Consider the following 21,614-nt stretch of genomic DNA (forward strand, 5'->3'; position numbering starts at 1 on the left):
TATTTAGAGTGACCTGTTGGTGTTTTTGTGTTTATGTGGATCTTTGTTAATGATATGGTCACAGGCCAATTTTGATTCACTTCAGTTCATTATGACATGTGGCCATAATGTTGCTTCCGGTTGTACCACTTTTACATACATACATACATGCATACATGCATACATGCATACATACATGCATACATACATGCATATATTTAATTATATATTTAACAGAGCAGGGCTGAGGAACATTTTATTCCCTTGAATGCCATATCTGTCTGAATTGTAATTCGTTAAATTCCATTTCCTGTAATTCCAATTTAAATTCCTGAAGGATGTAGCATTTCGTTTCAAACCCATAAACTGAATTAAAGAATGAATTATGTCTAACCCTGATATTAAGTTCACAGAAATTACACTGCATGTTGCAGTTGCCTGCTGCTGCTCTACTCTACTCATGTATGCGGTGTGAAACAGGCTAAAAACATTAAATACTTTCAATTAGAGTATACTTACTATAATAAGCAATATAAAATATATAAAATTGTAAAAGGAGTGGGCATCCATAACGTAATACATGATGTCCACCCATCCTTCCAAAGTAATAACCTGCAAAAATAGAAGAGAAATTGAGATCAAATGAAGATAAAATGCTGCGAGACAGAAGATCCAAATGATCATTATCTTGATCTTGGCCAAGAAGAATAGCAGTCTCAGGTGCCTGGCTCACATTTCTAACCGTGCAGATGGCTGGTGGCTCACACACTGAGTTTTGAGAGCTCATCTAGGGAATGAAAAGCCTCGCAAGTTTAGCATATTGTTTTTCTGTAGGTTTCTGAATAATAAATGATAAACGAGTTAAACACATTCAAATGTAGAGCACTGCTAATGCACCTTGACCTGAGGTAAAGTTTCAATCAATTACCTTAGTTTAGACACTCAGATCAAAGGCGTCTCTAATTTGTATCTTGAACACAAAGTGTTAGACACTAAAGCTCTTATCATTGTAATACTTCTTCACATCATCTAGGGATTCATTTTGAAATGTTTTTAGGAGATAAATACTCTCCAGTGAACACAAAGTACTAATGACATATAAATCAGACAGAAATACAGCAGAGTACAGTTCATGGCAGAGTGATGCCAGAGGTCTGATTGTTAGTTTGATCGCAGTAAACGTAGTAGTGCAGGGTTAAGTCTGTTAGCATTGAGTCATTTGTTTTGGAAGCTCTGTGCCTGCAGCACAGCATTTCATTCTCATCCAGCTGTATCATTTAGCATTAGACCTCATGTTTGAACCCCAGTTCTTTCTATGCTGTCTACTAGATTCATTGTCTGCTTCTAGAAAACAGACATTTTGGTATTTAAAGAGATACATTTCTGCTGTTCACATAAAAACAAAAACATGAGTCGATTTCCGCAGTGCATCCACACAGTTGGCTTTAAAACAGCTTATTCGAAACTTATCCACATTTACATTTTGTAAATGCAACTACTGCTAGACACACATTTTTACATAATTTATTATGGATTTATTTTACAGCCATACCAAGCATACTTTTAAAATATTGCTTAAGAGTCCAGTTGGGTTCAGTTTTTAATGGATGTCAGACTAACAAAAACTTGTGAGTTGGATTGTTTTCAGCTGGTTACAGCACTAATATTCTTGAATATTTCCTTATGTGGGTGTTTCTTCATCTACATGCACTTTTGGCCAAGAGGAATTTTAGAAAATAAACTCTTAAAACACACTCTCACTAGTTTAACTTGTCCACTAACACTGCCCAACAAACCTGCATCACGGGAGAACTCTGTAATTTTTGTCATGTTTTCTGAAAGCCATGAACATGCCCATCACAGGGCTATTTCCACCACACCTCAAATAATGCATTACAGTATGCTTTATAGCATTCTATGATGGAAAATTTAATGAAAATGACAATTTTAACACTTTGAGAATGGCCAGCTCCTGGCTAAGCTTTCATAGCTAGCACTTTATGCATCTCTTCCTCTTTACTAGTTATAGCGTGAAATAAACATGAATGAACATCAGAAGGTATCTTGTGTCAACCGTGGAAAGACGTCAATACACCGTTTTTCAAGTTCAAGTCCACCGACATTAATCTATTCTTCTGTCTGATTTGTTTGTCAGACAAAAATGGCAGATTTGGCGTTATGATTGGTCAGATCACCTGTCAATCAAACTCCAGGCGAAGGGTCAATTTAACTAATATTTTCAAACTCTTAACATAATTTTAAAAATTACCTGATCTGAAATGATTCACAAAACTATTCTGCTCAGAAGTGAAATTTACCTTGATTTTAATTCATTTTCTTCACACACAATGTCTCATTTAATTTCAAACATGCTTCTCACCAAGTACATTAACTTCATCAGTGCTAATATGCTAATGCTAATAATTTGTGTAGAAGATATAAATAAATTTTCACAAAATAATTGTTTAATCATTAAACCCTAAAATATGATTAACAATACATTTTTTACTCTTTGTTTTAAAATTTAAAAGGCTGTAAAATGGATTTTCTTTTTTTAAGACTGAAAGTCTGGATCTGGGACAAAAATAAATGATGGCATGGTATAAAGTTTCCATTTTATAGTAACCACTATAGACCAAAAAGAAAAAAAAGGTCTATCTGGCCATAAAAATGCCACTAGGTGAAGAGACATTATTTTAGAATAACCTGCTCCCGGAGGTGTCATCTTGTGAGTACAATCCAGGTCCTATTAAGATCTTATGTTGACACAGGTGAAAACCCTTCAGGCCCTCTTTTATAATTGCATATCCTGTACCGTCATTATAACCCAGCCAAAAGGGACACCACGTGACTGACCCACTTGTAATGATCGGACAAATGAGACTGACATTCATTTCCAACAGAAGGAGGACAGGTCTCATTGTATGTCTGTACGACGGGCCCAACGCACCCCTCCAACAAGGGCATGACTGCGCATATTAAATATGCTTAAACAGGGTTTGTGCCACCAGTCCGTCTGTGGTGATTCAACTCTGCTGATGAGGATTGATTGAAAGTACAGACGAGTTAATATGCGACGGGAAGCTTTTTCTTTTCTGATTTAATTTCCACAGGCTGCGATATACGATATCACATTCCCATCGAAAAATCTCATCACTTTGCAGAGCTCCTTCTGAGCAAGGGGCAGAAATGACTAAAGCAGACATTTGCTCAGAGAAGATTCAATTATTTGGTGTGGTTGGAGCGTGCTTAACAAGACTTTGTCCTTTCAAGATGAAAATCGAGTAATAAAAAGTTGTAAAAAGCCTCATCTATCTTTGGAATAACTAGGGCCTTTGACTTTAGGGAAAGAACAATGACGCTTACTAATGCATTTCCATTCCCACAGCGATCAACAAAAAGACCATCAGCGACATGGAAATTATCTGGATTGCAAACAACATTCCAAGAGGAACTTACCTGGAATATCGCAATCCAGGCATATCCAATATTATCGAAGTTCACTGCCCCTTTGTGCGGGTTGAGCTCCCCGGGCTTACACTCACTGTAATACTGGTTCCAGTTAACACAGCTGCTGTTGCCTGTCCCATCCAGGCCAGAGTAGGCATGTCCCGGTGGAGATGCATTTAAAGTGCACTCAACACCCTCCTTGAGGGGGGGCACCTGACTACAGCGCAGCATGCCATTGTCCTTATTGGAGGAGCAGATGAAGGGGTTGTCCTCACCTTCTTCATTCATGTAGTACGGACTCATGTGTGACAGATTATAAAGGCTGTGGAAACACATGGAAAACAATGTGGAATATATGGCATTTACTTACTAAAATAGACACACATTATATGCTCAGAGACCACACAGCATCTTCCTTATCTTTACATGAGTAATTTACATGAGAGGACCCCCCGTGACTGTGTGTCAAGGTTGGTAAGTGTCTTAAAATATCAGATAATTTCACCCTTTTTATGACAAGGCAAGGCTGGTGCAGCTTGTAAAATGTCAAGTGGTGCCACTCCCCTAAAACTGGATGTCTATACATTTCTATGAATCTTTTTTTTTTTAAATAATGATACTGATGTAAACACTCACATGTACTCAAGATGTGAGGAAAATTACAGTTTATTACGGTTACACCACATGACATTTTTAGAGTTATTAAATTTTAGTTTGAAAATGGTACAAACGTTTTTCAAAACCAAGAAAATATGTTTTAAACTAGTTTTTTTTTTAAAGATGTTTCCTTTTCTTTTTCATGCAAACTCTTACTCATCATTGATCCATCTGTCTAATAGGTTATAATCAGGTCAGAATTATGTTTTAGAGGGGAATTTCACAACTGGGGTACCTGGAGACCCCAGGAAAATTAAATTAAATTCAAAATAGAACATGAGGGTTAAACATTTTTATTAAAACAACAAATACCACAGAGAGTTTGGGAATATCATGTCACAAATGGTACTGCTAAATGACACAAAAAATTAAATCAACTGTATGTATGTAAAGGCTGATCCAGGTCAATATAATATAATATAATTTTATACTCAATAAAATAACTTTCATAAAAACACTTCAGAATGGGGTATTTCACTGGCTCATATTTCTAAATAAGACCTGGCAGGTGAAAATGTTGTTGCTCTAGCATCAAAACACATGCATTCTGAGAGCAGTAATTTATCCCATTACATCAAAATATATGACTTATAATTCAACTCATTTTGACGACTGCAGTCTGCACTCATCAAAGCCTCTCAAGGCTTTTTTCATTTAATATGCTTTTACCCATATACCTTTGTTGGAGGTGTGTGTACCTTCAGTGCTCGAGGATCAATGCTCAGCACTGATTTTATGCCAGGGTGCAATGTTCAGTTTACAAGACTGTCAGCGGCTGAGATGCCATTGCTTCTGGCAACAGTTGGCTGCCACTTTAGATCATATCGGCAGCGCTGATATGCTTCCAGCGGAGAGAGGGTAAAGGAGGAGAAGAGGGGAAGAAAGCTGCCGGTTAGATAAGAGCAGGACTGTACTTACGCTTTCACGTTATCTGGCACGAAACACCGATTCCTAAGAAGTCCAGCCCACAGCTGCACCCCGACAATGCCGAATATAAAGAAGACAAAAAAGCACAGCAGGAGGACGTTGCCTAACATAGGCAGAGTATCAAGAAGCAGAGTCACCAGTATCCTCATACCTGAAATACAGAAACACAGACGCAACACCGTTTTAGTTGTTGTGTGCTTACTCCATACTGCTTTTAGGGTTTGCATAACATGCTTCATTTCTGAAAGTACCAGTATAAATAGCTGACAGACATGTATATGGATTAATGAGTCAATACTTTAAGATTATCATACTCGACTGATAACTGTTGACCAATAACAGTGTTGTATTTATATTAAAATGTACTAATTGCCAAGTTGACAGACATTTTTCATAATATTTTTGAAGGAATTTTCAGTAAATATTGTGAAAAATAAATGTGCATTTGATTTTAGCCATTTTGATATCAAATTATATCGAACTGTCAAATGGACACATTAATGGTCTTATACATAATTTTTACTAGTGAAGCACTAAACTACAAGAAAGAAAGAAAGAAAGAAAGAAAGAACTACATATTTTCCACTTTACAAATACTGAAATGTGAATTACTTGAAACTACATAAAAAACATGTTAGACCAACAGAATTCTCCAAATTAGTCAAATATAATTTTTTTTTAACTATATCTCAGATACTTTTGCTGGCTACCAAAACCATAGATCAGTTTATTGTGTTCCTAACTGAAAATTCGTTGAACAAAAAATCTGTAGTTGCTTTGATGAAATTGTTGTCTGAATGTGTCATTTTGCATTTAGTGAATGAACAAATTAAAACTGACATAAACTAATCTTACTTAAGGCAAATTTTAAGTTAAATTAAGTTAATATAACAAATATTCCTTTTAACAGTGTATATAATGAAATGGCAAATCTTAGGTTATACTGTAGAACGACACCTTTAACCTAAATCGGTCCCACTTGTCATAATGCTTGACAGAGCACAGAAATTGCATATTTTAAATGGACTGCTGATGGACCACAGGGACTGACTGAGTCAGACTTTAATGGAAAAATAAGACTTAAACCACTGAACAAATGCCCATTCCCATTATCCCTCACTGCAGGTTTCCACTACCACTGATAAAAGCTAACCACCACTCAGAACACCATAGCAACCATACAGCAAGACCCTAGCAACCACATAGCAATGTGCTAACAATCACTCAGACCACTTTATCAACCACAACACAAGGCCCTGACAACACCCTACAGTAGCATTGTGGAAGCGAGGTCCGCACAGGCAAGAAACCCTCACATTTTGAGTAGATACAGAATTCTAGTGTACAACTGAGAACTACCATAATAGGAAAAGCTTAAGGAATGTATTTCACATGCTAATATAAACTCACATCAGAACTTTCAGGCAGCTAAATATTATACTATTCTAAAGAATACAAACATGGCTGTCAAAGTTATCACATTAATGTATGTGATTCAATGAATTAGTCTAATGCTGTTATTTTTTAACAGTTAACACATTAAATCTGACTATAACTGCTTTATACTTTTCAGTGGTATTGCTAAAAACAACTGTTTGCACTCTTTTATGTTAGAATATATTATATAACATTGATTAAAAAATTATTATGAATTGATATAATTTAGTCTCACTTATTGTATACAGTATATTGTCAATGTGAAATGTCAAAAAAATATTCCCGTCTGTAGAAGTGAAATGTCATTTGGACAAATATTAATGAGAAGACCATCAGAGGCAGCCAAGGCTTACTGTAAAAATGTGCCTGTGGCAACATTTGTGCAAAATGATATTTCGTTGCTTCTTCAACGCTTTGCAAAACTTTCAAAAAATCTCGTTAGCGCTGCTAAAACACAGTTTATCTAAGGGATGAACATCAATCTGGCATTGTTGTTTGCTGAGCATATTATGGCAGTTCTGAAATGAATTATCCGAATAAAAGGTTATAATATAAAAGATTAGTGCTTTATCATGTTTGAAAATAATGTAATAATGTACACTAAACCTACCCTAAACCTGTATTGTTTACAAAAGCAAAAGTGAGATAAAACACAACCAGGACATTTTAGTTGGCTTCTACAAGTCTTTGAGCTCTTTTATCAAGTGTCATGACTCATGTTTCACAGGACTTTTACCTGAATTCACCACAATGCAAGTGTAACGCTGTACCAGGTGGGCTAACGAGCAAGTTTACTACATCAATGTATCAGTTTACAAATTATGCACTATAAAATAAAGTGTTTTGAGGTCACAACAGAGCATTGTGCCAGGAAATAAGTCTTCATTCATTTTTCATCTGCCCTTGTAATAATTTGTGTGAAAAGGAATACATGTTGTTGGTGTTTTATTGCTACGAGTGTTTGTTTCAGCTGGAAACTTAGCAAAAATTTAGGTAGAAGCATGTTTTCCAATGAGCCTATGTTGGTAGAGATTTTTCTAAATTCTATAAAGCATGTGACAGGGTGCGGGGAGTCCATAAAGTTATTTTATTATTTAAAGCTATACAGATTTTGATTGAATTCAGTGTTTGCATTTCCTGTTTTTAATCAGTTTGAGGAAAACAGAATCTGCTATAAAATCGCTGTGCATTTTTGTGAGATTACGTGAAATGCATCACAAACATATTTGAATCAATTGACAGACCAAAGAGCAAAAGAACAGTCATGGATGTATAATTAAATCAGCTGTGTCACTGTCACATGGCCCAGTGATCAAGACAGACCGGTGTGAACTGTGTTGAGTGACACACTAAAACTGTCAGAATGGATAAGCCCGAGAGCATCAGCGTTCAGGCTATCTCAAGCGGAATGAATGCCTTGTTACCTACAGATACTCATACTTATTTCAGATGAATCAGTCCTGTCTATCACTCTACTTTCTTGAGATGACACAACAATGGTGAAAAACAGCACAAAGACACTCGCTGAAAAAGCATGAAAACATCGGCAAACATCAACGTGAGAAGTGCTCCCAGAGAGGAGTGATGCATCCGGTGGATCCGAGTGACTAATGTGCTTGAGGTGGATGTGTGTGGCTGATGTAATTAAAGTGTATGATATGGAAAGAAGAGGCCTTAAATGGGCCTGTCTGAGTGTGGATATCCCCTCGATGGCCTGCATCCCTCCCACCAAAGACAGTGTGGAGCCACAGCGTCGCTCGGACACTTTAATGAACCCCCTAGAGATACGTGTGGTCACATAGTGGAAGTGGATGAACATGCTAACTCGCTCTTGTGTAAACAGATAGATGAGAGATAGAGAATCACTCTAGCAAAAATTTCTAGCTTGGTATTTGAATTACAGCTTTAGGTGTGAAATAGCATGTCGGCAATAACAAAATAACATAGACGCACACATACACTTCAACTAACATCCACAATTCACTCCAGAGAATCGTAATATCATTCCATACTAAAAGCACTTCTGCTGGCGGCAACACTCCACCGAGACAAATAAATCACGGTATCTCGTCCTCCATCTGGGCAACAGCAGAGTCATTAAAGCTGATGTGGTGGAGCAGAATTACTCATACTTTAAATCTCCAACTCATTCCAGGGGTGCGTCTCAATCCATCTTTAGTAGTAAGTGCACTAACCAGGGAATCTGCCATTTCTATGGCTGTCGAAATTCAAGTGCACTAAAATGTTTGCTCTCCAAAAATGCTTACAAAACAAATGGGAAATTCACTACATACACTTCTATATACGTACACTACCTACATCTACATTTACAGATCTATGTACGTATACTGTGTATGTTTTCAAGAAATTAGTACTTTGATTCAGCAAAATTCATTAAATTGAACAAAAGAGACAGTAAAGACATTTATAATTTTACAAAACATTTAGATTTTAAATGTTAGGGAATGCTTTTCTTTTGAACTTTCTATTCAATGTAAATGTACTATGGTTTCCACAAAAATATTAAGCAGCACTGTTTTCAACATTGATAATAATAAAGAGTGTTTCTTGAGCACAAAATCAGCATATTAGAATGATTTCTAAAGGATCATGTGACACTGAAGACTGTAGTAACGTCCAGCACAGGAATAAATTACAATTTAAAATATATTGCAATAGAAAACATTTATTCTAAATTGTAATATTTTTCAATATTACCGTTTACTGTATTGTTAATCAAATGCAGAAAGAAAAGAACAAACTTTTGAGCAGACCTTTGTCTGTGCAGAAGTCTGTTAACAGTAATGAGAGGGAACACTATGGTAACTTTATATGGCCTTTGACTTATGGGACACATTAACTCGTTGTTTTTCTTATAGACAATGATCTAGAGATCAAATATAACTGTCAGTCCACCACACAGAGGCTCATTACTGGAAGAAATATGCCTCTCTCAGTTTGTGGGGCATGTTCTGCTGTGTAATTTATGGACTAGTGTGTTCGGTAAGTTGTCTTTCCTGCACACAGGCCCATCACGTGATTGGCTGAGATGATCTCTGCTTCCCAAGTCATAGATCAGGGCAGCTGTTTTCTCCTTTCATCACCGATGAAAGGACACATAATAACATCTTTGAGTGGCAGGCAGCATCCACTACTAAAGATCACCCTGCTGGAAACATAGCAGCCTTTAGGTTGTTGAAGCTGATTTTTGGAACATAGTAGCTGGTTTGTTGCCGGCAAGAACATTTATAGCGGAGAAAAATATTTTCCTGGAAATGTACGATTTGAAATATGCCACATTTTAAGCCAATCGACTGAACAGTAAATGCCATGTGACTAATCGTAAGACTATTCAATGGATCCCAAGCAGCTTAGCCTACGTGACATAGTTGACTTAAAGGGGTCATGAACTGCCTTTGTTTTTTATTTTGTACGGTTCTCTGAGGTCCACTTATAATGTTATCAGGATTTCTACATCAAAAACATCTTAATTTAAAAGTAATAGGCTATTTTCTGTCCTGTTTTTGACCCCCCTCACCCCCCAGAACGCTCTGCTTGAATAGGTGTGGCAGATTGTAGACTCAGGAGTAAACGCCCACTGCTATGATTGCTGTGACTGCAGTGGAGTCATTCAGGTTCCTGGGCACCACAATCTGAAAAAAGTAACTCACACTTGTGTGGCGCGACATCGGATCCAATATAGTCAACACATCATCGTCGTTTAGTTTCAATCTTTCTGAAAATCCTGCATTGAATTGTGCTCTTGTCATTTACCTACTATGTGCGGTCGTGCACATATCAGTGGGCGGGGCTAAACAGGCAGTGATTTAGAATCAGGCGTTGATCTTCTTCTGTCGTTTTGGCAGATTGGCTTCAATATAAGCTGTATTTAGACTAACGAGAACGTTCTGAGTTCTGAAACTTACAGAAAGTTTTTATAGTTTATGGTTGAGGAGATTCCCCACTTCTATGTAAAGTGCTTTGAGTGCCCAGAAAAGCGCTATATAAATGTAAGGAATTATTATAGCACAATGACCTCCTAAATGTCAAAATATCAAGGGAATTTTGATTTCTCAGTTCACGACCCCCTTAACCTGGTTGATAAATGTTTAACCCTTGTGCTATGTTGAAAACCCTATAGCACTTTTGTTTTTCCTGGTCAAAAATGACCGGCCTTTTAAAAAAAGCTATTTTTTACAGGCCGGTCATTTTTGACCGGGAAGTGTGGCTTTGTTCCATTTTTCACAAGATAAAAGCATTTCAAAATAAACTTCCTGTTTAAACATTAAAGGACAATTGTGCGATAAACAGTGCTAATTTTTTAAGATCAATGAGGCCTATGATCAATCAGTTCCAAAAAGAAATACAAAACCTGTCCTAATTGAAAAAAAAAACAAGCTGCCAGATTGAATCCAATATTTGGTGATAATACAGCATCATGAGAATTTAGAACTTTTTTTGTAGGCTGGTCATTTTTGACTGTGAACACCACAAGTGTAACAAGGTGGAAAAAAATTTGGGAAGTTGTCATACCCTGTGTGAACAAGGTCAGTTTTAGCCAAGTTTTAGCCCAGTGTGATAACATTATTTTTTGGAAAAAGAAAATCCTCTCTGGGTCAAAATGACCCGAACACCACCAGAAGCTTAAAGCGCATAAACCATCTCAAACCAATTAATCACCATAAATACCCCATTTTATCTGGATTTCCCAGCATGACAGACACTTACTAGGCACTCTGTTGATGGCACGCAGGGGCCTGAGCACTCGCACAGTCCGGATGGCTGACAGGCTGGCGTTATGACCGTCCAGTGAATACTCCATCATCCTGAAGAAAGCAGAGCAGAGGAAACATACTGCAAGCGTCAGACACTAAAGGTCAATCTCCATAATCTTTCTTTCTGTCGATCTTAAACGAGGATAATGAAAGAAAAGAGGTTTTAAAAGAGAAGTCTTCATGCATTCATCACTCTTGTCAATTTAAAGGTCATTTTAAACAACAAGGGCAATGTTTTTTTAAATGGTAAATGAATCAGAGCGCTGGGAAATCTATTTTTCCAATCTAAATCTATCAGTAATTCTATTTCCCAACTGATGGCCTGTAAATCGAGTGGTGGGTCCCTCTTGACCAGCTTTACCGTGGTGATAATGGTTGAATGCATGAGTGACAAGTGAGAAAAAAGGCCTCACCCTGCCATGACAATGAAGAAGTCCAGGCGGTTCCATGTGTCACCAAGGTAACACTTTGATCCAAAAATCCCCAGGGCTATCATTTTGATGACCATCTCCACAGCAAAGAAGGCGAAGATGCAGTCATCAAACACCTGTGGACACAATTACATAGTAGGACAGACATTTTACTACATTTAAACAATTATATATCAACAGTGTTGTGAAGGTTACTTTGGAAATGTAATAGGTAACAGATTACAAGTTACCCTATTTAAAATGTAAGAAGTAGTGTAACTACGTCAACTACTTTATTAAAGTAATGTAACAGATTACATTTTGATTACTTTTCTAAATTTCTAATAAATGTTTTCAACTGTTTATCATTTTGAAACATTTAAACCTGGCAGGATAATCCTTACAGTGGTACTCAACACTGACTACTGTCAGACTTTCAGAATCCTTCAGCGCTAAGATTATAATAATTACATTTTAAAGCACAGCCACCACAAAATCAGACTTCAGCACCTTTTTGAGGTTAAATACAGATTTAAAATCATAACAAGAAATAATTTAATAGCTATGATACTGTTTTTTAAATCAAATATTTGCATAGCTATGTCAGGAAACACTGGCATCTAACAATGCCTTGGAAAAAAAAACAGTTAATCTAAAAAAATAAAGCATATACATAAACCAAAATAGGAAGAAAAACAGTTATTAAATAAGCATGTGTCATATTCTGTGTCCTGAAACATTGGTGTCTCATATTTTAGAGCAGTCAATGCAATTTGGGAAAGAAATCAATCAAATCCGTATGTGTGTGAAAATATTCAGATGTAACCCCCTTTGGAATCGTTAACATTTTCATAAGTGTAATTTAATTAAAAAATTTTTCTCAGCAACTGTTACAGTTACATTTATTTTGTAATTAAATTACGTAAATTCCGTTACATTTAACTAGTTACTCCCCAACACTGTATATATGCTTTTGCATTTGATTCCCTCAATAAATGCTGCTTTCGCTCACAAATCTTTCGCTCTCTATCGCAAAAGAACTTTTTCCCCAAAAACCTAGATTTTTCTTAGAAAAAAATTTGCTTTCCCCTAAAAAAAATTTGCATTTTCTTTCAAAATGTTAGTGTTCTCTCTCAAAAGTACTGCTTTTCGACTAATTCCCTCGAAAAACATTGCACTCTTTTGCATAAGTATCCATACCTAAATTTAACAACTACCTGACTAACTATTAATAAGCAGTAAATTAGGAGTTTATTGGGGCAAAAGTCGTAGCTAACAGTGAGAATTGGTCCCCAAACTAAAATGTGACCAATTTTTTTGACAAAAGTATTACATTTACCCTGAGAAACCTTGAGTTCACGCACAAAAGCATTGAAATATAGATTTTCCTCCCACCTCATATTATTTTCATCACAAAAGTTTTTCAGGTGAATGCAAAGTTTTTTGGGTGAACGCAAAATTTTGAGAGAATGCAAAAGCATTGAAGTATAATTTTTCTTCCCTTCTCTTTTTTCCCCCCATCATTATGTCCTTTTATGGGCTCTGTACAGATTCCTGTTCCTGTCGCTGGAAAAATGAAAAATGGGCAGAGAACTTTAAACGTGCGTATATAAATTTGGGCACCATTTGAGCAGTTTACAGGGAGAGAGTGAGAAGATCAGCTATGATTCATTTTGTGTAGTATTTTCAGCTCTGGCCTCAGCCGACCCGATCTCCTAAATCCTGCTGATGCTGATGTCAGGCTCTTCTGGACATAAAAATTTACCACAGTACCATATATAAACCCAGCTCACTTTGGTGGGAGCGTGGGCAGGATTACAGAGAATTACAAAACTACAGAAAAATGCCTCAGTCTCTGATATCTGGCAAAGGTTCCAGTGACCCCTAAACCTGTGCGTGCCACAAAACATGGGCGAAACGCCAACTCTGTGCTGAGACAGTCCTAAAAACAGATATTGGACACAAAAATAATAAAATAAAGGGTAAGGAATAATTTTAGGACCAATGGAGATGATATGAATTCTGATGTACAGAGGCCCCAAAAAGTACTTGGAGATCTAATCCACACCAATTTAATTAAATTTTTATTGAGATACTATTAATATTTTAAATACATTTTAAATAATGATTTCATTAATTACTTTTATATTTTCCATTTTAATCTTAAAGTAATTTAGTTGTTTTTTATTCTTTTTTTTTTTACATCTATATATTTTCTTTTTAATATTTTCTTTTACTTCAGTTAATGTTTAATTTATTTCTAGTAACGAAAATGTTTTTAATGGTTTTAGTATCAGTTTTACTTAACTATAACAACCGTGATCCACTCTTAAAATGCACGAATGCCATTAGGTTTCAAATGATAAAAAAGAAACATGGAGCATAGTGGAACATGTGATGAAGCACGCCTAGTATTCTGCAAGTACACCTGCTTCGTCTTCATAAATTCACAAAAAATCACCTTGAAACTAGTTTGTTTTGAAGTAATGCAACAGAGACGTGAAGTTAGTACTGAGAAAAGCTCTAGCAGCATTTGATGGTTTGATGTTATTTAATGCAATGAAATACCTTCGGTTTTAAGTGTCCAAATGCTTTTATGGAATACTGTATCTTGGAATGACGTTTGAAAAAACAATCACATTACAAGCTTTCTCTCGTTGCATAATGGAGTGAGACTTACCTGTAGGACGACACACCACTCAGACTGGCACTTGAGGTCCTCACATGGCTGGAACATGCCCAGAGTCACACAGTTCAGCAGAATCACCAGCATGCTCACATGCTCAAACCATGTGCACAAGAGTCAAGGGAATATATCACAGAGATTCATTGTTTCTGGATTGTGTTCTGTCAATTGCAAAGCACTGTTGCTCCACAAAACATAAAGATACATAATATTGATTTTGTTGATCCCTTATACTTAGCTCAGAGCAAATGAGTTTAACAATCCGGAGCAAACAAAAAAATTCAAGGACATTATTGCAAAACATTCCTTCCTTCTCACTGAATTTGAATTAAACTTCTAAAATACGATTTAAGAAGTGCAAAGCCTATTATTCACAAATGAAATAAATTAAGTTTTACGTTTTTCTCTTTTAATTTTAGCTGTTTGGTTTCCTCAAGGCCAAAACACAAACACAGAGGTAAAATTAAATGAAAATAAGGTACACAAAATTGTTAAAGGTCTGGAGGTGTCTTAAAATTTTAACAAACCACAGGCACTAATTTTGGACTGATGAACTGCAACACCCGCTGACTGCCAAAGACAATTTTCAATATAACTCCGATTGGATTCATCTGAAAGAAGGAAGTCATATACGCCTAGGATGGCTTGACGGTGAGTAAATGATGGGCTAATTTTCATTTTTGGGTGAACTATCCCTTTAAGACATCAATAAACTATACAGCCATAGCAGCCAGGTCAAGCATCCAAAGCAGGCATAAAATGTTCTTCTCACTGCTTAACTGCTGAAATATTTAGAGAGTACAACAGGAACAGGGTTATGTCTGTTTCAGCTGCACGACTATTGGTTCCAGCGCTGTCTGAGATGTCAGATGGCATAAGAGCTGTCAGCGGCGAGGCCGAAACAAGCGGCCGCTGCCGCTGTCACCGAGCATGACCCATTAGCACCTCCGTCGGCGCTGTCCGGTACACTGAAGATCACGACCAAAGTGTCCATCATATCCAGCAGCCGTCACACATCGCGCACACCACAAATCAGCACCAACAACACCCACAAACCCTTGCGGATGCCATGTTCTCGAGATCATCTCTAATCATCTGGCCCGACTCGTACACAATCTTTAAAACATCTGAGCTTAAACCCTCCAAGAAGACAGTCAGCTTTCTTAGGGTTGAAATTACAGCCTTGTTACACCAAGGGCTTCGCAACTCATGTTTTATGCAGGTCTGCTCATCTAGATGGGGCAAATGATGGGCACTTGCTATGCGACGCACAAATGAGAAATTTTAATAATGCTAATTTCCATAAGCCATCACAGAGCTTTGGATTGTGGGCGTCATAACTTTGTATTCCCTCACAATGGAGCGGTGACTGAAATCAGGTGCTGATGATGAACCCTGAGGATTTTTAAGTCATCAAGCCTCTGTCGGAGCTCCACAAACAACAGAAAAGGTGTAAAGAAGAAAGAACGGAAGGGGAAAAAAACACTCTAAATCTCTAAAAACACTCTTTGAAGATTTTCTATTCAGCTGGCACACAATGGAGAAAATTAGGCTTAGACATGATTTCCCAAGATGGACAGTGGCCACCCTGGGGGCCGTGATAAATCAGGATGTGGAATGCTTTGATTAGTGTTTCTTAGATGCTGGACCGAAGATCAAGTCTCAGTCATGCTTCCAAGCTGATCCAGGTCCCAAATCCCACTTCATAGGCCTTTCTGACTTGCTCAAAGATGTTTACACTCTCCAGGGAAAGGCGGGAAATGGAGCAGACTTTAATAAGTTATGTCAGAGGTTAAGAGACCTGAAGGGCACACAGAGCAGTTATGGTAACTCATGGTGAAAGACACGCTACAGTTCCCACTTACGGTCTACAGTCTGAGCGGCTTAAATTGATAATCTGTCACTTTATAAATAATGGTCTATTCTCATGAAAGGAACTAGCCAGTTTTCCAGCTCTACGGTCTATCCATCCCCTTAAAAGGAAATGCATTACTACTAAAATAAGATTTTTCCAACCACCAGTCGAGCCAACTCAAGGGAGGAGGCAAAATGTCATGGAAACCCAACATTGTAAAGACTGAAAAGATTGTTTCCCTTCCATCAACCTACTCCTTCAATATTCCACCATTCTTCTCTTTTACTACATTGATTCTTATATTTAAGTCTGTTGTGATCACCAGTGCTGCATTTATTTGATCAAAAATACATCAAAAAAATGCAATATTGTGAAATATCATTTAAAATAACATGCTAAAATGTTTTCTATTTGGAAATATTTTAAATGCAATTTATTCCTGTGATGGCAAAGTTGAATTTTCAGCACTTTAGTCTTTAGTGTCACAATTCTTCAGAAATCATTCTAAAATGCTGATTTGATGTTTTAAAAAAAAACATTTCTTCTTATTATCAATGTTGAAAACAGTTGCTGCTTAATATTATTTCTGGAAACATACTTTTTTTCTGGATTATTTGGTGAATAAAAAGTTTAAAAGAAGAGTTTATTTGAAATAGATGTAAAAGTCATTAGTGTCAATTTTGATCAATTTAAAGCGTCCTTGCTGATTTAAAGAATGAAATTCTTTAAATAAAACTGGCAGGGCTCTAGAGTGCGACCAATTTGGTCGCACATGCGACCTAATTTCTCAATGGTGCGACTAAAAAAAATCTGAGGTCGCACCGGTGCGACCAGCCGTTCGAGGGGAAAAAAAAGTCTTCGCGACTATGAAAGTCTCCCTGTGGTTCAACAACAGACACACATTAGGCCCATATCGTGGTCTAAACCAATCAGAGATAGTGAAGGGCAGACCCCCCCTCTGATTGGCCGTGGTCCAGATATTCCTGTACGTGTGTGTACGTTAGAAAATGCGTGTGCTGCAGTCAGACAGAGGTGAGTAGCCTAGGCCCGTCAGATAAACAGAGTGGATGTAGCCGCGGATGATGAGAGAAGATGAAAAGAACGAATGACAACTTTTTCGTTAAGAATGTTGTTAAGGCCTGATCCGTCCGAAAATCATAACCAATACTCTGACACGGAGCCATCAACCTCCCAGGTTATGTCAAGCCCTGGTCCGGAGACGGCATTAGATAATGAGCCACATACGATCGAGTCCGAGCCAGAGCCCACTGAAATTAAAAGGGGGAAAGTGTATACATTTCGAAGAGAGTGGGTTGACCAATTTCCCTGGCTAAGATACAGTAAAGCCGATAATATAATGCACTGCATTTACTGTAAAGAGTGTGGGAAGACCATGGCCGGCAATAGTGCATTTGTGACTGGTTCTAATACATTTCGAATTGAAACGCTGAAAAAGCACAATGCATCTATAAAACACATTACATGCCGCGATAAATGCACTGCCCAAGTGTCCCCTCTCCCCGCTGCCTTTCAGCGGCAGGCAGCAGCAAACAGATCATCAGACGAGGCCGAGATGATAATCAAGTTTAACGTTGCCTACAATATTGCAAAAGAAGAACTTCCCTTCACTAAGTTCAAGTCCGAAATAATTCTTATGAAGAAAAATGGCTTGAACGTAAACCCGACGTACAGCAATGATGTCGCGTGCGCCCAATTTATAGGAGTCATCGCAGATACATTGAAAAAAAAGAGAAGATGAAAAGAACGATTGACAACTTTTTCGTTAAGAATGTTAAGTTAAGGCCTGATCCGTCCGAAAATCATAACCAATACTCTGACACGGAGCCATCAACCTCCCAGGTTATGTCAAGCCCTGGTCCGGAGACGCCATTAGATAATGAGCCACATACGATCGAGTCCGAGCCAGAGCCCACTGAAATTAAAAGGGGGAAAGTGTATACATTTCGAAGAGAGTGGCTTCACCAGTTTCCCTGGCTAAGATACAGTAAAGCCGATAATATAATGCACTGCATTTACTGTAAAGAGTGTGGGAAGACCATGGCCGGCAATAGTGCATTTGTGACTGGTTCTAATACATTTCGAATTGAAACGCTGAAAAAGCACAATGCATCTATAAAACACATTACATGCCGCGATAAATGCACTGCCCAAGTGTCCCCTCTCCCCGCTGCCTTTCAGCGGCAGGCAGCAGCAAACAGATCATCAGACGAGGCCGAGATGATAATCAAGTTTAACGTTGCCTACAATATTGCAAAAGAAGAACTTCCCTTCACTAAGTTCAAGTCCGAAATAATTCTTATGAAGAAAAATGGCTTGAACGTAAACCCGACGTACAGCAATGATGTCGCGTGCGCCCAATTTATAGGAGTCATCGCAGATACATTAAAAAAAAAGACGTCTGTGCAAATTGCGAACAGTGCGAACATAGCATCCCTGATCGATGGAGACACAGATATCGCCACAAAGGAATGCGTCATTGTGTACGGTCGTATCTTGCGGAGAGGAAGACCGGTGAATATACTGATTAGACACATTGAGGTCGAGCATGCCCAAGCCATGTCATGTCATGTAGCCTATGTCAATGATATGCCTACCGTCTCGTTACTGCATTAACCATATGTAATATTCTTATCATTGAAAATGAAAAAAAATTAAATAATAGATTGCATTATAAACTCTTGATCTGGGAAGTAAATGGTATTATCGTTTTTATTTGTTTAATTAGGAATTTATGCTGCCTCAAAGAAAGCATTTGCTGCTCTTGGGGACCAGTGCAGTAACTGGCTGGAGAAAATCATTGCTCTGGGTGCTGATGGTGCTGCTGTTAATTTGGGCAGCAAAGGGGGTGTCATAGCCCTTCTGCAGCAAGAGGCAGGTGACCACATTGTGCCTTTCCACTGTATGCCTCACAGGTAAGACTAGAACTTGTAAAACTGCGGTGTTAAATGCGATGCGGTCGAAAATTTGGGTGCACCTAACTTTTGTGCTGGTGCACCTAAGAAAAAAAGTTAGGCGCACCAGTGCAACCAGTGCAAAAAGTTAGTCTAGAGCCCTGACTGGGCAACAATTTAGTACAGCGACCAATTCTCACTATTAACTAGTTGCTTATTAGCATGCCTATTATTAACATATTGACTGATTATTAGTACTTATATAGCACATATCCTACCCAATACCTAAACTTAACAACTACCTTACTAACTATTAATAGGCAGTAATAAAGAGTTTATTGAGGCAAAAGTCATTGTTAATAGTTTGTTTATAGTGATAATTGGACCTTAAAATAAAGTGTGACCAAAAACTGTATTGCATTCTTATACTAGAGTGCATCTCATCTGACAAAAACCTGTGCAGTGCAAGATAACTCATCAATAATTCTGGTCCATTTTTCCTTGTACAGAAATAACAAATGTGTGTTTCTGGTAAAGGTTAATTTTAGCAATTTACATAATGTTATTTTGAGTGATTACACTCTTCTATATGATTGGTCTCTGCCCACATACAGCAATATGATTGCATTCTAAGTGAGTCTGATTCATTTATTGATAATCGTTCATCTTGTTCATGATATGATGCATTACTCACTGCCATATACTGTACAAACACTTTCCCTGAATTTTAGCAGCAAAAACGGATTCCTTGTCAAAACGGATCTTATTTTTTATTTTACCATCAACAGATCTCCTATGTGATCATACTTTCAAAACCTATGGGTATTAGGGCATCCAGCAGCATGAACGCCTACTAGCGACCAACAATACAGCGACCTGGTGACCTGCAGTGATAAAACTGCTATCACTGTGAACGGGGCATTACATTAATTTTACTTGCTCTCTATACAGCAACAACACAGAAAACTTGCCTCGTTTGAGTGTTTTTTCACCTGAAGCCTCCAGTTATTGTTTTCAGATCAGCTCTAGTAATGGGGCTTACGGCAGTAATTTACTGGGCTTTCTGCAACATCACAGGAAAGTTGCGCGACTTTGATGGCTAGATGGAACGGTGTTTGTGCAAGAGACTGTCTGTCCTTGAAGTACTCATCCTGCCAACTAAGTGGGACACAGCCACGGCAGACTGGCTCCTTTATCACGCTCTCTTGTGAACATCTGCCATATGGCTGCGTTACAAAATGTGTCTGTGTGTTAGAACAAACCTTTAGCATCGTTTTTCTGTGGAAGCCGCAGCTACCGCCCTGATTGAAACCCACTAACATGCAAATGCATGACTCACTGGAAAACTATTGAGTTTGGAAATCACACTTTGAGCTTAAATCCGTTATTCTAGCAGTTGGCATCGTGTCGCTGAATAAATAAGGCAATTATTTAGTTGGCAATTAAAGCAATAGTAATAAGACATAATTAACAGAGGTGTTCATTTACACATTCTAGGTGCTAATGTGGGTTTTTGGCACTGCTGTTCAGAATATCAGCAGCAGTTCTTTTATTTCTTTTCTCTGATAGCTGCTGATATTATAACAGCATCACAGTTTGGTAAAAAATACAGAAAAAATTGTTCTGGCAGAGGTGAGTAATTTTTGCTTCACTTTTGATTTCTTCCAGTGAATCAAATATTTTGATTCACAAAAAAGAGATTTGTTCAGTGAACTGCATATTACATTATTGCACCAGTAGGTGGCAATAAGCAAGACTGAAGTTGGATACATTACTCTTATGGCACTTTTCCACTGCATGGTACGGCACGGTACGGCTCGGTAAAGCGGTACTGAACTGCAGCGGAAACGCAAACCGTTCCGAGCCGAACCGTGCCATGCCGTACTGAGCCGTGCCGAGCCGAGTCGTACCACGCAGTGGAAAAGCGCCATTAATGTACATAGGCTATTCCAAATTTAGTCTCACATTTCAAAAGTGACAGTTTAAATATCAAAATGTTTGAATATTTGGTTTGCAACTTTTGTTGAGTAAAATTAGATCTGTGGTTCTCAACCTTTTTTTCCACTGGGCCGCACTATGGTCCAAGAGCAAGTCTCGCGGGCCGCACGCTAAACGATTACATTTATTGAAATAAAAAAATAAAAAATGATACTAACCATTAATAAAACACCTGATGCTGTCGGGAGCTGACCAATTTTGTAAAATTCGGCTCGAAAAGGAGTAACAGCACAATGAAGTTGCGACTGTAAGTTGCAGTCTGTAAGACACGCACAGAAGCGTGACTTGATGCACGTAATTGCAGAAAACGTGCGTTCACAAATGTAGCCTATGTTGATCCAATTATGGAAAGCACTTTCGAATTTAATACTGGCCGGAGCGACGAGACAAAAACATGTTTACACATAACAGGTTTACAAACAGGTTTAAACATATAACCATGTCTGCATTTGTGATCAGAGAAATGACAAAAAACAAGCGCTACTCTACACTGCTCAAAACTCGCGTTTGAATCATCAGTGGCAAATC

The 21,614-nt window shown here is 37.8% G+C and overlaps 1 protein-coding gene across 2 annotated transcripts in view; it reads right to left on the bottom strand.

Annotated features, from left to right (window-relative positions):
• Positions 1-14,424, bottom strand: part of LOC107703431 (voltage-dependent T-type calcium channel subunit alpha-1H-like) — a 56,012-nt gene extending 41,588 nt beyond the window's left edge. For both annotated transcript variants that reach the window (XM_016506057.1, XM_016506056.1), the window contains exons 1-6: positions 14,316-14,424; positions 11,639-11,772; positions 11,179-11,276; positions 5,005-5,164; positions 3,439-3,751; positions 499-591 (exon numbers count right to left, since the gene is read on the bottom strand). In XM_016506057.1, coding sequence (XP_016361543.1) covers positions 499-591; positions 3,439-3,751; positions 5,005-5,164; positions 11,179-11,276; positions 11,639-11,772; positions 14,316-14,408 — 891 coding nt within the window. In that variant the 5' untranslated portion in view covers positions 14,409-14,424. The remainder of the gene's footprint in view (positions 1-498; positions 592-3,438; positions 3,752-5,004; positions 5,165-11,178; positions 11,277-11,638; positions 11,773-14,315) is intronic.
• Positions 14,425-21,614: the final 7,190 nt, after the last annotated feature.

This window comes from Sinocyclocheilus anshuiensis, unplaced genomic scaffold (genome assembly GCF_001515605.1).
Source record: "Sinocyclocheilus anshuiensis isolate Anshui unplaced genomic scaffold, SAMN03320099.WGS_v1.1 scaffold58, whole genome shotgun sequence".
NCBI lineage: Eukaryota > Metazoa > Chordata > Actinopteri > Cypriniformes > Cyprinidae > Sinocyclocheilus > Sinocyclocheilus anshuiensis.